This window comes from Dromiciops gliroides, chromosome 3 (genome assembly GCF_019393635.1).
Source record: "Dromiciops gliroides isolate mDroGli1 chromosome 3, mDroGli1.pri, whole genome shotgun sequence".
In the NCBI taxonomy this organism is placed as follows: Eukaryota; Metazoa; Chordata; class Mammalia; order Microbiotheria; family Microbiotheriidae; genus Dromiciops; species Dromiciops gliroides.
The window spans coordinates 647,026,429-647,044,195 of NC_057863.1; the positions used below are offsets into that span (position 1 = coordinate 647,026,429).

The window sequence follows — 17,767 nt, forward strand, 5'->3', positions numbered from 1 at the left end:
CGTTATCCCCTCATTTCCCACTGCAGCCCCATCTCAGCTTCGCTTCTAGTTACTACTCCGGGCTGCCGGCTTCAGACTTAGCTTCCTTGTCGCTCTTTCAGTCCCCCTCAAGTCTCTCGTCCCAGCCTTCCCTCCATCCCCTTCTCCTACCTCTCTTCCAAAAGGGTCCTCCACTCCTTTCCCTTTCCATCTCCCTTGGCGGCCCCTCCAACCTCTCCCTTCTGCTCTCCGAACTCCCCTATTCCATCCTCCCAGCTCTGTTCCTTTCCTTCATCACCCCTCTTCTTTCTGGTCTCCCGTCTCTCTCCTCCCTCCCCCTCCCCTGTCTCTCCCCCTCCCCCCAATCCCCCTCCCATCCCTTCCCCCCTCCCCCCACCATGAAGATGATGGCCGCCGGCGCGGCGGCGCACGGCCTGTTCTCCGCTCCGGCCCCACAGCAGCAGCCGCCACCGCCACCGCAGCAGCCACCGCCCGCATCTCACGGCACCTCCATGGAGTCCGAGGCCCCGGACTCCCGCAAGCGGCCCCTGGAGACGCCCCCCGAGGTCGTCAGCACCAAACGCAGCAACACGGGAGGTGAGAAGTGGTGCAGCTCCCCCCCCCTTCAGCATCCCCCAATTCTCCTTCAGCATCCCCCCAATTCCCTTGATCCTTTGACCCTGGAGCCTTTCCTGCAGGTGCCCGGGCCCCCCCCTGCCCCCCCTCCTGTAAGGCCCCAATAATGGGGTCTCCCCTCCCCCCCTCCCGGCACAAAGGGGGCGCGGTGGGGGCGGGGAAAAGAGAGAATTCCACAATCGCGGGAAGGGGGGTGTTCTAGTGTTCCCCACCTCCCGGGTGCTTTGTCTGAGGGTTGATGTAGGAGAATGAGAAGGGGTGGTGGTGGAAATGGACCCGGTGTGAGGGGGGAGGGGGCATCTGTGTGAAGCTGTGATTGTGTGTGTGATTGTGTGCTCCGCTCTCTTTCCCGAGCCATCCATTTAGTGTGTCTTGGGTGTGTGTATGTGTGTGCGTGTGTCCTTGGTAGGGTGGGTGGGTGGGTGTGATTGTGTGTCCTTGATGGGGGGGAGGGTGTTTGACTGCCCTTGGATGGGTAGTGCGCGGGGTCTCTACCACCAGCACCCCTCCCACCCGGGGCCCGCATTTGTGGGTATGTCTTTCCGGCCCTTGGTTCCATATTCTATCCTAATCTGTAGAAGCTATTCATAGAAGGATCTGTCCGTGGTGTCTGGGCCTGTGTGTGCATGTGCGGGAAGGGGAGGGGGTGCGTCTTAAATAGGGAGGGTCTCCCAATGGGGTTCTCCGTGGCTAGTAAGGGGAGGGAGGGAAATGAGCAAAGGCAATGGGGGGGGGGGGGAGCTCTGCCAGGGAGGGTGCAACTCCCAGACTGAGGGAACTGAGCAATTGTGTATATGTGTGACATGGGAGCTAGTGACTGGGTGATGGGGGTGTGGTTGTGTGTGTGTGACATGAGAAGCAGTGTGACTATGTTGAGTGTGACTGACAGGTGTGTATATCTGTGTGACACTAGAGGGTGTTCACTGATGGGGGAGGGAGAATTGTGTGTAGCAGGGGAGGTGGGTGACCTGAGAGAGGCTATGCAGGTGATTGGGCAATGGGGGTGTGGTTATGTGTGTGTGAGAGAGACATGGCAGAGTGTGACTGATGAGGGAGACTGACAGGTGTGTGGGGGCTTGTATGTGACACAGGAGGCTGTGTAGGTGTAACAAGAGCTGTATGTGTGACTATGATGGAGGAGAATTATTGTCCCCCATTGGGAAGTGGCAGGGAGATTCAGTGTCACCTGTAGAAACTATTGTGTCAGGCCATCTAGGTGGTGCAGTGTATAAAGCACTGGCCCTGGATTCAGGAGGACCTGAGTTCAAATCTAGCTTCGGACACTTGACACTTACTAGCTGCATGACCCTGGGCAAGTCACTTACCCTCATTGCCCCACAAAAGAAAAAAAAAACTATTGTGTCCAGGGAACCCCACCAGGTTTAGCTTCTAGTCCTCAGCCTTAGGAGAGTGAGAAGACCCTGGGCTCTTCCTCTGGGTCACCTTGACCAAGAAGTCACCTTTTTCTGATTTAGGGTTCCTTAGCCCCCATGTCAAAGCTGGATACTGGGACCAGAGATGTGGAGAGGAAGAACTTTCACGTCATCCCATCCCACCCCCAGAACCTGCTCTTCCCAACTACCAGAGACCTTACAAGAAATAAAGCCTAGATATGTCCCTTTCCCTCAGTCACAGAATATCAGAGGGGTTAGAATATGTCAGAGCCAAAAGGGATCTTAGAGATGATCCAGCCCTGTCCCTAGTTTTACAGATGAGGGAACCGAGACCGAGGAAAGGGGCAGGGGGCTTGTTCAAGGGGACACAGTGAGTCTCAAAATGGGCCAAGCTTTCCCAGTTCAAGAAGAGGGAACAGGCCAAGCATGTGAATCTAGGGAGCCCTACACCACACACCCCTTTCCCCAGCCTCCCTCTCCTTCCAGTTTCTACAACAGAGGATGAGAGGAAAGGGAAGTTTGGGGGAGGGGGAGGGGATTTCCTGTGGTTCTTCCTGCTCCCAGCCCGGCTCAGGGCTGTGCGGGATAGTTCTCCCTCCCTTCTTTCTTCTGCCCTACTCTTCTGCTCTGCTCCTTGTCTGGAACACAGGAGAGGTGGGAATGGGAACTGGGTCCCAGAGAAGAGCCCCCAGGGAACTGGGGGAGATAGCTCTCTTTCCCCACCCCCACACTCCCCATTCCCTTTCTGTTTCTCCAGATAGGAACAAAAACCTAACCTGGAAATTGGGAAATGTGGCTTCTAGCCCCGATTCACACAGTGTGACCTTGGGTAAGTCCCTTTCCCCTCTAGACCTCAGTTTCACTATTTGTAAACTGAGGGGACAGGAAGGGACATCCCAACTTTAGAATGCTAAGATTCCAAGATGATTAAGATTCTGATGCTGTGACTCTAAGAAGCCACAGTTTCCCCATTTGGTAACAACACTACCTCCATTCTCAAGCCCACTGGACTGGACGACTGTGCCCCTGTATCTATAGCCTAAGTGTTCAGTCACCTTTTCCAGGAGGGAAGTCAGTTGTTGTCCTAGAGCTTTCTTAAGAACTCCCTCACTCTTGGGGACTGTTCTTCCCCAGGCAGGAGCAAGGACATGGAACCCAGTTCCTGACCACAGGAAAAAAGAGAACTCACTGCATGGAAGGGATTCAGAATTTAGGAAGAAACACTACCGGGTGGGTCTAGCCTTTAGCCCTTGGCACTGTGGAAAGGGGGGGCCCTAGAGAAGACTCCTAGAGAAGGGATACCACTTGGCTCAGGGCTGGGGGCGGGGGGAGTAGATGTTGATGAACACTCCTTGAACAATCTCTGGGAGTGGGGGTAGACTTCCCAACTCCCAAAGAAAGAGGCATGTTGGGGCAGCTAGGTGGCGCAGTGGATAGAGCACCGGCACTGGAGTCAGGAGGACCTGAGTTCAAATCCAACCTTAGATACTTGACACTTACTAGCTGTGTGACCCTGGGCAAGTCACTTAACCCCAATTGCCTTACAAAAAAAAAAGAAAAGAAAAAGAAAAGAAAAGAAAGAGGCATGTTCAGCCGGGCTCTATCTCAGGCATACTGTGTTACTTGCAATTCCCTCCCTTCCCTCTCTGGGACCCTTAGGTAGACATCTGTGGAATTAGGCAGCAGGAATTAAGAATTAAGGAGTGGAGTCCAGCTAGCTACCATGGTTGTAGCTTAATGGAACCCTAGGATGGTCCAAGTTGACATGGACCTTAGAGACCAACTCCCACATTAACCAGAGAGGAAATCTGAAGCATTTCATCCAGGCCCTCCAGAAGGAACGTAGCCAAGACACGGATCCAGTGGGTCTTTTCATATCCTTGAGCTTCCTCAAGGGATATAGGGAAAGGAAGAGCTAAGGAAATGGGGCCTTTAGGGGAACTACAGAGACCCATCTAGAGAATGGCTGTAAACTGAGATAGGAGAAGAACAGGTGGTGATGTAAACAGAGAATTTGCAACAAGAGCAAGGGAGGGTGGACTACAAGGAGACTTTCCCAATAGGTGTAAAACAAACAAACAAACAAAAACCAACAGTCCCCAGAGCTCCCCCACCCATCCACCTAGGGATCCAAAATAGCCTTCCCCCCCCCCCACTACCAGCCTTCATCTGGTCAAGTTTGAAGTAGGGGGCTGAAGATCACAAAGACTGCCATTGGGGGAGGTAAAATAGGTTAGCAGGGGACTCACCAGGCACAGTAGACCTAGGGAGAACATAGAATTTTCTAAGTATCGTGGAATCCTAAGGCTCTAGACTCGGAAACAATCTTAGAAAGCCATAGGACCTCAGAGGAGTGGAGAGGAGAGGAGGAGGGGCCCCAGGGGCTAATTGTTTAATTGGCTTAATTGACTGAGGTTGGTGAGTTTAAGAGGCTTGGCTTGAGCCTCCCTGGGGCAAGGCCTCAGCCTGGCACCTCACCTGCCCCAGGCCCGGGAAGCTCCCAGTTAGAGCCCTAGCTGGTCCAAGGCCCAGGCGCCTTCTCTATGCCCCCAATTTTCTTCCTCCAGGGCCAAAATTGGGATGCAGAGGTCTGAGTGCCTGGGGTGGACAAGTATTTAAGAAACAAATCCCTGCCGTGTGCCAGGCACTGGGAATACACGCGCAAAAGAAGAAAAGGTGCTGGCCTTCAAAGAGTTGATGTTCTGTTGGGGGCGGGAGAAACATTGCTCACAGATACTAGGTTCAAGATATGTGCCATATGAATATGCCCATGTGTGGGCCCTTGGAGGACTCATGGTCTGTAGTGCTTTGGGGAACAGGTTTCATAGAGTTGGAGGGAGATGCTGGGGTGGGGCCTGGGGCCTCGACCCTTGGGGGAATGGCATCCCAGAGGACTGGGGGCATATATCCCATGGGGGAGGTAAATCATGAAGAGAGGGGAGGGAGGTGAGATCTTAGAGGAATGGGTCCTGGAGGGCTATGAAGAAGTAGGACTGGAGGAGGTGGGGTGCACCCTGTAGGTCTTTGTGAGAACTGGGTCCTAGTGGGGGGCCTATGGGTAGCCTGTCCCTTGGGGTAAAAGAGGGGGGCCATTTCCCATTGGGGTGAGGTTGAGTTGGGGGAGTTAAGCCTTGGGGACTTGAGGGAGGCAGGTCTTAGGGGCCCCTGGGGAAGGCAGGGCCCTTGAAGAGCTATGTCCTCTAGGGCTAGGGAATCAAGACTTGGGAAACCCCATGACTGAGCCCCATCTCCCTGCTTCCACCCACCTGCTCCAGAGGAGGGTGAATATTTCCTAAAGGTGCTCATCCCCAGCTATGCTGCGGGCTCCATCATTGGCAAAGGCGGCCAAACCATTGTGCAGCTGCAGAAGGAGACAGGGGCCACCATCAAGCTCTCCAAATCCAAGGACTTCTACCCCGGTGAGAACCCCATCCCCTTTCTGATGCCCAGTGGGCTGTTCCTTAAAGGGACAGGTGCTCCTGCTCCACCCCCCTCACCCTCACCCCACCCCCAGGAGAGAGGGAAGCCGATGGGGCCAGAAGACCCCTCCCCCCTCCTCCAAGGACAATGGAGCTGCGCATATTCCATGAGTCTCATTTGCATGGGGCAGCAGCTGGGTCAGGCCCTGGACCCTGCACCTGCCCCCCTGGGGGAGCCCAGAAGTAAGAGAGGTGGGGGGAAACCAGGCGGTACCCTCAGTCCATGCTGAAAGGTCTCCCATCCCATGGATCCCTTCTCCTTAATCCCTCCTCACATTTTTCTCACTCTATTTTTTTCCTCTTATCTACCTCTCACTCATTCATCCCTGTGTATTGCTCCCCATCTCTGTCTCAATAGCCTCTCTCCTCTCTCAAATGCCCCCCCCATATCACCTGTCTCCACCTCCATCTCTTTCTCTCATGTGGGCTCTCCCTCCAATCTGCCTCTGTCATTTACTGACTGTGTGACCTTGGGTAAGTCAACTAACCTCCTGAGCCATATTTACCTCCTCTATAAAATGAAAGGTTTGGATATAATAACTTTTGAGGTCCCTTCCAGGTAAAGATCTATAATCCCTTGATCCTATTTTCCAGAATCTATTTCTCTGCCATGGACCCCTCAGGCAGTCGGATAATCCTATGGGACCTTTTTCAGAATGTCCTTAAATGGCGTGAAATAAAAATACATGGGCTACAAAGAGAACCGATTATACTGAAATAGTTAAAAAATATTTCTAAAAACAAACCACTCTGAAATCTCCCAAGGCGTGTATAGACCCAGATTAAGAACCTTGTTACGCTCCATCTTGTTCTCCCTTCTCTAAAATCTCTCCCTTTACTTTTCTTTTAACTTCCCCCATTGGAATTTTCATTTCCTCCTGTCTATAACTCACTCACTTGATCTCTTCTTCCCTGTATCTTTCTCTTGTGCTTTCTCAAATACTCTCACTTTTCCCCTTCCTCTCCCTTGACTCTTTTCTCTCTTTCTCTCATCTCTGCCCCCATCTCTTCTGCCACTTCACCATCTCCTTCAATGGGTCTGTCCCCCAGTACATGCCATAACTCAAGCTGGCTCCACCTACACTCTCCTATAATCACTGTTACCTCTCATTGACCCCATCTCCATACTATGAATATCTTGCTACCTTTTGCATCTTCCAGTCCCATAGCTTTGGGTCCCAGAAGAAGACACCACCTCAGATTTCCTTGGCTGGTTTCATCCCCTCCCAGAAGCCCTCATTCCTAATATATGATTTTTGTGTGTGTCAAACAGCAGAAGGGGGAGCTCAAGGTAGGAGGTGAGGATGTAGCCACTCTCATAATCCCAGACCCCTTCCACCTATCTAAACTGTTCAGCCAGAGTCAGAGGTGGGGAATGATCTGGGTTAATCAGGACCAGGGTTATCTCCTTTCCCATTAACTAGATTCCTGACCACCCATATTCCTAGGGAGAAGCCAGAACATGAGCCCACACACCACCTTGGAGGTTTTGGGAATCATCGGGAGACTAACTGGGATGGCCTCCTGCCTCCATGAACCAGGGCTGGTGGAAAGACAATCAGTTCCGTAAAGGACCGGAGACCCCATCCCCCACCCTAGGTCAGCAAAGTATACTGGACAGATCACTGGATTTGCAGTCAGAGAACCTGGCTCTGAGTCTACCTCTGCCACTAGCTACCTATATGGCTTATCATTTACCTGACTAAGCCTTGGTCACCTCATCTGAGAGGCAGCTAGGTGGCAAAGTGCAGAGAGTAATGAATTTAAAGTCAGAAGATTTGAGTTCAAAACTGCCTCAGACACTTAGTATCTGAGAAACACTGAGCAATTCACTTTCCTCATCAGTAAAATGAGGGAAATAATAGAACCACCTCCCAGGGCTGTTTTGAGGCTTTATATACATATAATTACATACATATATATTAAATATACATGTGCAGAGTGTATTTTATGCTATGGATTACATATACTATCTTATAATATAGAGCATATTATATATGTATGTATGTGTATGTGTACTTGTGGATATAATGTGCTTTAGCATACCTTAAGGTGCTATTATAAACATTTGTTATTATGGTTATCTCTGTTAAAGAACAGGATGTGTTGGTCACACCAGTCTTAATTGTCAAGGTTGCTCCAACTGAGTTGGTAGGGGCTGGAGGTGGTGCAGTGGATAGAACACTGGCCTGAGTCAAGAGAACCTGACTCAAATCCAGCTTCAGTCAATTACCTAGCTGTGTGACCCTGAGCAAGTCACTTAACCCCAACTGCCTCCAAAAAAAAAAGAGTTGGCATTATCCTACCATCTTTACAATCAGCGAGAAAGCTCTGAGGGCTCATTCAGCTGTAAATCTATGGTGCCTATAGATGAGCCAGGAATCCTAGTTCTTGACAATAACCAGCTGTTCAACTGAGGCAAGACCCTTCTCTCTCTGAGCCTCCGTTTTCTTATCTCTGAATTGGAGACAGTAGTATTTACACCTGGTAAGGCAGCACAGCCGCACATCACAGCAGATAGAGAACCAGACTTGGATCCAGGAAGACCTGGCTTCTCACACCTTCTCACACATCCTGCCTCTGGGACCCTGGGCAAATCACTCAACCTGCCAGTTCTTAAGGTAACTCTCAAAGAATATATAAACTGCAGAGGAGGCACCAACCTGCACTGGGGGAGGGAGTTTCCTCACCTGGCAGTTCCCTATATTGATGAAATCCTAGACCAAGTTCTTATCCCGCAATATTATAGATAGGTAGGTAGGTAGAGAGACAGACAGACAGAATAGATAGAGAGATAGATGGATGGATGGACAGATGAATGGATAGACAGATGAATAGATAGAGATGGATGGATGGATGGATGAATAGATGAATGAATAGACAGATGAATAGATAGAGATGGATAGATGGATGGAGGGACAGATGAATGGATAGACAGATGAAGATAGAGATGGATAGATGGATGGATGGATAGATATACACATACCTATATACATACATTAGTACTATTATTTGTATGCATATACATATAGTATTATGTATACATATACTATGATAAGTGTATATATTTACATATACACACACATGCTTCTATGCCACATATATATATTAAGGTGGGATATATCATATAAATATGTGTATATATACACATGTGTTATATACTGTATAAGTATTTCTATATAGCATATATACATATATATATATATATATAACAGTTATATACATATAAGTCTACCATAGTTCTACTACGAGGAAGGCACTTGCCTGTGAGCCTGATGGTAACATATAAATGTGAGTAATGGTGGTTATTATTTCTATTATCATTGTTATTAATGTGAGTGAAACATGGACTTCTCTGAACCCACATACCTCATGGAATTCCTTGTCATGAGACATAGGACCCCCTGCATGCAGCACCCTGAGCTCCCTAGCACATGTAACCTATCCATTCTCTATCCCCCTATAACACACAGAACCCATAGCCCTCTCCCCACATGGACCCACAACCAGGAACTAACCTCTCCCTAGCCTTCCTCCAACCAGAACATGGAATAAGCCTTTTTTGGGGGGGTTTTGGAATTAGCCTTTTCAGTGTCCCCAATTCCACTTCACAAGCCATAGAATCACACACATCCACAAGTGTTGATGAATGAAATGATGGAACCAGAAACCTCAAGCTACAAGGGACCACACAAAGCCAATCTGACCCAACTACCTCATTTTAGAGAGAAGAAAATTGAGCTCCAGAGGCGGGAAGGGACTTGGCTGAGGTTGCACTGCTAGTGGCCAGCAGCACTCAGATTTGACCTCAAGGCTTCTGAGCTGGGATCCACTGCTCTTTTCACTCTAGGGCAGCCAAAGCTAGAGAGGAGAAGGGCTTTCCCAAGATCACAAGCAGTTAGGGGTCAGAGCTGAGACCAGACTCCAAGTATCCTGCCTTCAACTCTAGACATTTTAAACCACATCAGCTACTTTTCTCTATTTTCCTCTGTCCCTGTCTGTCTCTTTCAGTTTCCTTCCATGATTGTGCATGTGTGTGTGTGTGTGAGAGAGAGAGAGAGAGAGAGAGAGAGAGAGAGAGAGAGAGAGAGAGAGAGAGGAGACTATGCTCTGGGTCTTCCCAACTATCATCCCAGCCTAGTAAATCAGACTGTAGGAGCTGGAAGGGACTTCAGAGGTCACCCAGATGAGCCAGTGTACCCCTCCACACCCCTCCCAAGCTTCCCTGGTTCCCACAGGGCCTGAAGCCCGCCCCACACCCTTTCCTATTTACGCCCTTTACAACCCGCCAGGCCTGGGGCAGGCAGGCTCAGCCCTGACTCACGCTTGGCTCAGACCCTGCTATTGTTCTGGGGGAGGGACACAGGCCCCAGCACTGGAGGGGTTGGGGGAGAAGCACATCCAGGAACACCCTGACCAGGACACCTAGACACCCAGTGGCATGACACACAGAGTCAACATTGGCCCTTCTTCCCCAGAAACATCGGCTCACCGAGACAGGCCAGTTACAGCATCTGCCCCCCCCCCCCGCCTTGTCCCCAGGACATAGACAGCCACTTACTGTGCTAGCAGACAGGCAAGCACCCTGTACTTCTGCATTATCTCCATCTCGGTGTCTTTGCCTCTTTTTGTCTCTACCTGCGACTCTGTCAGAGACACCATCTCCCTCTAGGTTTTGTGTGTGTTCCACCCAAAAGTGGAACTCAGGGGCCATTCATACTTGGAGGGGTCATACCCCCTCCTCAGGATATCCCACGCTTTCATCCCTAACTCATCCTCTCTGTTTTCCCTTGTTTCTTATTCAAATCCTGGACTCTGGGGCCAAATCCCCCTATACTCAACTCACCATCTCCACCCCCCCCCAAACAAAGCCTAGCCTTTCCCGACTTGATCCAAAGCTTCTCAGTCTGGTGGTACGCTGCTGCTTTAAGGGGTTGCCACAGCAACGGCCCTCCTTCCCCTTCCTCAGTCCAGCTCTGGCGATAAGGGGGTTCCAGTTGCTCGGGCAACCAGCCTCAGCCACCAGGAGGGAAGGAGGGGGCAGTGTTACCCAGGCAACCAGGGGAGCCAGGAATCATCGAAGGAGCTAGCCATAGAGGCCCCCCTCCTCCCATGATCTCCAAACACTTAGACCTTTCATTGTCCCCTCCCCTCCCCCCCCCATCCGTTGGGGCAGGGTGAGGGAGACTTCAAAAAGAATAAAAAATCTTGGTGAATTGGGGAGGAAGGGATGATAGAGAACCAGGTAGGCCCCCTTCGCTGCAGTTCTGGCTCAAGATCTCAAAGCACCCAAGGTGGCTCAGGATTGCCTGGAGGTAGGAGGAAAAGGTGTTGATACATTTATCTCTCTACTCCTCCTCCCTCCCTCCCTCCCTCCCTAACCTTTGCTGGGCCTCAGGGACCACAGAGAGGGTATGCCTGGTGCAGGGGACTGCAGAGGCCCTGAATGCCGTCCACAGCTTCATCGCAGAGAAGGTTCGAGAAATCCCACAGGCAATGGCCAAGCCTGAGGTGGCCAGCATCCTGCAGCCACAGACCACTATGAACCCTGACAGGGCCAAGCAGGTAAAAATTGGGCCCCACAACTAATTCCTCTGGGAATGGAAGGGAAGATATAACCCTGCCCTCATGAAATTCTGGGTCTGAAGGGGAGGAAGCAGGTCAGACTCCCTCTCCTGAAGGGGTGGGGGTGGGTGGTCAGTCCGGGAAGGCTTCCAGGAGAAGACCAGCCTGGCACAATGCCACTGAAGGACCACAGAGAAGGGATTTGTTCAGGTCCCTGTAGGCTCTGGGCCCCTCTGCTTTCAACCCCTCCCCCATCTCCCATCTCCCTTCCTCTTCCCTCCACCTCATCCCATTGTCCCCCTGGACCACCTGCCTCCCACTTCCTCTCCACATAGGAAGCAGGGCCCCAAGGCACCTCCCCTTCACCTCCTCCCCACTATCACCCCGCCCCTTCTTCCCCTTTACAATTCTCCCCCTTTCTACTCTTTCCATGGAAGGGAGGAGGGGAGGGAATGTCAGCCATCTTGAAGAAGGAAGGATTATATTGGAGGAGGAAAAGGAAGGAGGGAGGGATGGGGGCCAATGAGATGCCCTGCCCCCATCACCATGGCAACAAGGGAAGCTGTTGGGCGGGGCAGAGCATCCTTCTTATTCCCTCTTCCCTCATGGCCCCACCTCTTCAAGAACCCAGCCGGTTGCCACAACAACTGTCAACTAGCTCCGGCTGCAGGGAGGCGGGCCAGGGGAGAAGGGAGGAGGGACAGAGGGAAGGAGGGAAGGGATGTTGGCTGCCTACCCAGGGCTAGCAGGAGAGGCAAGAGAGGCACCCACAGTCACCCCATCCCCACACTGACTTCTCCCCATCCCCTTATTGGGAAGGGAGGGTTTCGGTGTTTAAAGACAGTCACCAAGGCTCAGTTTATCTGTGTTTAAATGCTCAGATCCAAGAGTTAAACTGGCCACCCCCTTCCACAAAATGAACGGTGCAGACAGATTGAGGAGAAGAAAGTGAGAGGTAGCTCTGGACTGGTGGGCTCTGTCCCTGGTGCTGAACCCTCCTTCCTACCAGATTAGTCAAGACCAGGGAGGCAGCCCCAGGAGAGGAGGGAATTTATCCTTCCTCAGCACTTCCCCACTGTTCCTCATTTTCCTCCGATAGAAGAAATTATTTATAGGGGCTTTGGGATCATCTTTAGAGCCAAAGGGTCAGCTTGGCAGAACCTGGTGAAGAGAAAATGTCATTGCTTAACCTTCCTAGTGGGAAAGCCCTGGGCTAGGAGACAAGAAAACTAGATCCTGGTCTTGGTTCTGCCCTTACCTTTCTAGATGACCTTGGACAAGTCCTTTCTCCATCTAGGCATCAGTTTCCCCCGCTGTAAAACTGGGGGAGGGGGAAGACGAGATGCTCTATAAGGCTACTCTACCTATGTTCTGAGAGGCCTTGCAGCTCCAACATTCTCTTCCATGGTTTTAAAGTCCTTTGGGGATTTTTGAGTCTAAGATCTAAAGCTTCATAGTCGCAATGATTCCTTAACTCCTGGTCTGCTCCTCTTCCCCCACCCCCAGGCTAAGCTGATAGTCCCCAACAGCACAGCCGGCCTGATCATTGGCAAAGGGGGTGCAACGGTGAAGGCGGTCATGGAGCAGTCAGGCGCTTGGGTCCAGCTGTCCCAGAAGCCAGAGGGCATCAACCTGCAGGAGCGAGTGGTGACGGTGAGCGGGGAGCCCGAGCAGGTGCACAAGGCTGTGGCCGCCATCGTCCAGAAGGTGCAGGAGGACCCGCAGAGCAGCAGCTGCCTGAACATCAGCTATGCCAATGTGGCGGGGCCTGTGGCCAACTCCAACCCCACGGGCTCACCCTATGCCAGCCCAGCTGATGTCCTCCCAGCAGCCGCTGCCGCAGCCTCTGCCGCTGCTGCTGCCTCTGGCCTCCTTGGCCCAGCGGGCCTGGCAGGTGTGGGTGCCTTTCCTGCTGCCCTGCCAGCCTTTTCAGGGACTGACCTGCTGGCCATCAGTACGGCCCTCAACACACTGGCCAGCTATGGCTACAGTGCCAACTCACTGGGCCTAGGCCTCGGCTCAGCCGCGGCCTCAGGGGTCCTTGCGGCTGTGGCGGCTGGGGCAAACCCAGCTGCTGCTGCTGCTGCCAATCTACTAGCCTCCTATGCGGGGGAGGCTGCTGCTGGGCCAGCTGCTGGTGCGGCCCCACCCCCGCCCCCACCACCCCCTGGGGCACTGGGCTCCTTTGCCTTGGCAGCGGCTGCCAATGGCTACCTGGGAGCAGCAGGGGGTGGGGGTGGCGGGGGTGGCGGGGCAGGAGCCGGGGGGTTCCTGGCAGCCGAGAAGCTAGCGGCAGAGAGCGCCAAGGAGCTGGTGGAAATTGCGGTGCCAGAGAACCTCGTGGGTGCCATCCTGGGCAAGGGGGGGAAGACGCTGGTAGAGTACCAGGAGCTGACAGGTGCCCGCATCCAGATCTCTAAGAAGGGGGAGTTCCTGCCTGGCACTCGGAACCGGCGGGTGACCATTACAGGCAGTCCGGCAGCCACACAGGCTGCACAGTATCTCATAAGCCAGAGGGTCACCTATGAGCAAGGGGTCCGTGCCACGAACCCCCAGAAAGTGGGATAAAAGGGGGCGGGGAGCAATGGCTCCCAACCCTCCCCACCCATCTCCCCCCTACCCCCTGACGCCGTCCCTCTTTCCCCATCCTGGTTTGGTTCGGGTGTCGGGCAAGGGGCTCGATTAAATCCACCCCACCTTTGAGTGGTTGGATTGGAGTTGGGGATAGGAGGTGCTCCCCATGCTCCTCCCCTCCCCCAGTTTGACACACCTCCCTGTGCTTAGCTGGACCCCCAACTCCTCCAGGGCAGCTGGGAGACTGGGGGCCCCAGTCTGTGTGATATCTGTATATATTTTGTTGATTTTAATAGAAAACACGGCATTATTTTTCTCTTTCTTTCCCTCCTTTTATTTTTCTTATTTTTTTTTAAATAAGGGATTTTTTTTTGGTTGGTTGGTCAGTTTTTGTTTTCAGAGGTAAAATGGGAGGGGAGATGTTGCACCTTCTTACTCCATCCCACTCACCCCCAGTCCAGTTGCAACTCCAATCAGGAATGAGGGGGCTTTGAGGGGGTGGGGATAGGATCCTGGTTGGCATGGCATGAGCTGGGTTGTGGTAGAGGTTGAGGGTCCTGTCCACCCCCCATTCCAGGGTGTTTGCCCACCCTCATATCCCCCTACTCAACCGGGGTTACTGGGGGTTCATTTTATAACATGGTCAAGTTGGTTTAATGGGGAAGTGACATCAGGGAAGCTTCCAGTCCAGTATGTCAAGGTGAACTACCTAGTTTTGAGGAGAGTACTGGACTTGAAGTCAGACTGCCTGCCACTTACTAGCTGTGTGACCTTAAGAAAGTCACTTAACCTTTCTGGGCCTCAGTTTCCTCATCTGTAAAATGAGGGGTTTGGCCCAAAATAATCTCTAAGGTCTCTCCTGGCTTTAAATCCTATGATCCTAAACTCTGGAACTCAGAGCCCTAAAAAGGAGGCAGGGGGCAACTTCCTGAGGGCAACCCAGGACTTTCTGTCTTCCCTAGAGTCAGTCTCCTTGGACTTCTTGTGTTCTTATGGGGAGGTCTTTTCCCAGAGACCCAGTGAGGCTCCTCCTATCTATGACATTGTGCATGGGTGAAGGGTCTTCCCTGAACTGTTAGGATGGCGGGGTGGGGAGTCCTTGTATTATTCCAGGCCCACTTCCTCGGAAGTACCCAAATGGGATGGACTCCCTAATACAAATCCCAACTTTACCCTCCTTTTTACAGGGGCCCAGGAGACCTCATGAGACTCTGAGGAGGACAGGGCCACTTTCCCGGATAAGGGGTTGTTGAGTTATGGCTATGAAGGAGGAGGGAAAAGACAGGACTTGGCTCCGTCGTGGGGGTGTGCTGGGTCAGAGGTGGAGGGGAGCAGCTATGTCTGAAAAAGGATTGTCCCCATTCAGATTCCAAAGTCTGCTCATCTCAGAGAAAAGCCACTTTTGTTTGGGGTGGGGTGGGGTGGGGTGGGTGCAGGAAGTTCAGAAGATCCCTTCTCCTCTCCCACCCCAAGCCCTCTCTATGTGCTTGCTTCTATATGTCTGCATTGGTGTATTTTTTTGGTGGGGTCTGAGTTGGTGTGTCCGGGTGGGGTTTAATTTAGCATGTTGATAGCATCTGGATTGGTGAATTTGGGATGGGATTTGAGAGGCCTGTGGAACTTTGATGGAGTCTGGACTGATGTCTTTTGATACAGTCTGATCAGCATGTTTCAAAGAGGTCTGGACAAGCATGTGTGAATAGAGTCTGGACTAGTATATTTTGTTAGGGTCTAATCGATCCTGCTACATCATTGGGGTTTCAAAGGCTGCTTGGTCAAGTAGGTTATGCAGACCTGTCGGTCTTTTGGGGGGGGGGCAACAAACTCTGATTGCCTTGTCTAAGCAGAGTAGCCAGGTCAGCTCCATCCCTGGGCTACCCATTCCCTTGGTCCCTTCTCTCCCCACCCTGCACTGATCTCCCCTCCCCCAACCCTTTCACCTCTTAAACCAGGACTCGCCACCGATGCCCTGGTTCCAGCATCAGCATCTTTGAGGGAGTGGGGGGAGATAGCTCCCTGTCCCTTCAAAATTCTATACTTACCACCTACTTTTTCTGGATTCTTCTCTCCCCACAGTTCAGGGGGAGCCCCAGGAGGGGGGGGCAGATCCCAAAAATCAAAATGTGAAAATCCCTTCCCAAGGAAGAAGCAATAGCGGTAACTCGCACCGACCTTGTCTGCTCATGTCCCTCCTGGGTCACCAGAGGAGCTGGGCTATCCAAGTGGCTTTTTCTATATCCTGCCCTCAGACTCCAGTAGGGGAAGGGAGGGAGACCCTGTCTCCTTCTGAACCCCCCCCCCAACTCCTTGGACCCTGATCACACCCTTCCAAGGTAGGGTGGTCTAGATGTGCCAAAAGAATTATCTTCCAATCTTTGTATATTTATATACAAAGGATATATATATATTTATCTCTTGGGGGGCTTGGGGGGAGGGGGAGGGGGAAGGGAGGGTTTACCATCCCCAAAGAATGCAGTATTCTGTATTTTGGATTTGGGAAGGATGGGACCTCCCAGGGTGCCCGAGCTGATTTGCATATCATTTGCATGCATGGCTAAGCTCACTGCCCCCTAATGTGCTGGTCCTACTGCAGCCCTTTATGGTGCTGTCTCTTCCCTGCTTCCTTTATTCCCCCTCCCCACACATCCCTGGTTTCTCCCCCTCTCTAATCTACTCCACCCTGAGGTGCACTCTGTGGAGTGAGATGAGTTACCTTCATTGGAATCCCAGCTCTAGGCCTGATGTATTGTGGCCAGTCCCTTCCTTTGTCTAGGCCTCAGTTTCCCTCTCTGTAAAACTGATGTGTAGCAGAATTGGGAGGAGGGGGACAAGGAGGGGAGATGATCCAGAAAGAAACTACACTACCCTCCTCTTGAACCCATCCCTCCCCCCCAACACCTGCATCTGCCCTTTCCACTTCCTGCAGGGTCATAGAAGCAGGGGCAACGGGGAAGGAGGGAAGAGGATGGGCAGGGGGCACACCTGTGGACTGTGCAACCTCCCCTACCCCTTCTTCCTGCTGCTTCCTGTCCCCATGCCTGTGGTCTCCTCTCCAGAAGCCTCTTCTGCAGTCTGACTTCAGTTTCTTTGCTACAGTGTTTCCTGGAGTACAGGGTAGAGGTAGGGTGGGACAAGTAGACCAAGCCTGGAAGATTGTTAAATATTTAAACAGGGTCCCCTCAACCTCTGCCACAGATGTTTAGTCTATTTCCCACAGCTCTTACAACCCTTGTCCCCTGAATCTTCAACCCTCTTGTCCCGTGACCCCAGGAGTCTTGCCCCAGCTAGAGACAATAGTTCACTGAAGCCAGGGAAGATACTCACACCCACCCTCTATGGAATCCTATTCCAGTTCCACAACCATTGGGGTCTACTTGGACCTTAAGGTTGTTCTTTTACCCCCACTTTTCCCAGTGCTCCCCATGCCCCTTTTGTATAATCTTTTCATTATTTAAAGTCCAATTCCTCAAGGTCTCCTACCGCTTTTGCACTGAGTGTCTCTTCCTGGCAGATGGGGGTAGGAGGGAAGCAGTAACAGACCATTGGAATGCTATAATGGGGGTTACAAAGTTTCCCTGGGCTATGAGCTATAGACTGTGATGGGCTATTGCCCCCCCAGCTCGGGCAGATTCCCCCTACTCCCCTAACTTCTTATCCTGCCTCTACATCTTCTCTTTAGACTCCTCTATTTCTATTATCTCCCTCTGTTGAGATTTCCCTTTCTCTTGTGTCCCTCCATCTCATTCTTCTGTGTGTGTGCCCTGTGAGTCTGTCTCTGTTGTGTTTTTTGTTTCTACTCTGTGTCTGTCTATTCCCTGGATTCCTGGGTTTGACCCTCTATTTCTGTTTACCTATCTGTGTGTGGATGCGGATGTGACCATATATGTCTGGTTGGCTGTCTCTTTCCATCTCTGACACTCCTCCCTCCTCCCCACCTTGTGTGTGTATGTCTTTCTGTTCCTTTCTGTGTCTGTCTCATTTGGTGTATGACTCCCCGATTCCCTGATGATTCTCATAAAGTGCCAAATGTTCAAGGGGAGCAAGGGGAGAAGCTGTTGCCTGGGAGTACTAGGCCTAGGTTGGGGACCAGGAATAGCAGAACTGTCTCCCACTTCTGGGGTAGGGCAGCAGGGACAAGTT

At 51.9% G+C, this 17,767-nt stretch overlaps 1 protein-coding gene across 2 annotated transcripts; it reads left to right on the forward strand.

The window, feature by feature from the left end:
* Positions 1-370: 370 nt before the first annotated feature.
* On the forward strand, positions 371-17,365 carry NOVA2 (NOVA alternative splicing regulator 2). 2 transcript variants are annotated; one of them, XM_043992914.1, is made up of 5 exons: positions 371-576; positions 2,767-2,838; positions 5,285-5,428; positions 10,887-11,053; positions 12,560-17,365. In XM_043992914.1, exons 1-5 carry the CDS (start codon positions 378-380, stop codon positions 13,619-13,621), a joined length of 1,644 nt encoding a protein of 547 aa, XP_043848849.1. In that variant the 5' UTR covers positions 371-377; the 3' UTR covers positions 13,622-17,365. The 2 variants fall into 2 exon arrangements, with proteins under 2 accessions (XP_043848849.1, XP_043848850.1); XM_043992915.1 differs by lacking the exon at positions 2,767-2,838.
* The last annotated feature ends 402 nt before the right edge of the window (positions 17,366-17,767 follow it).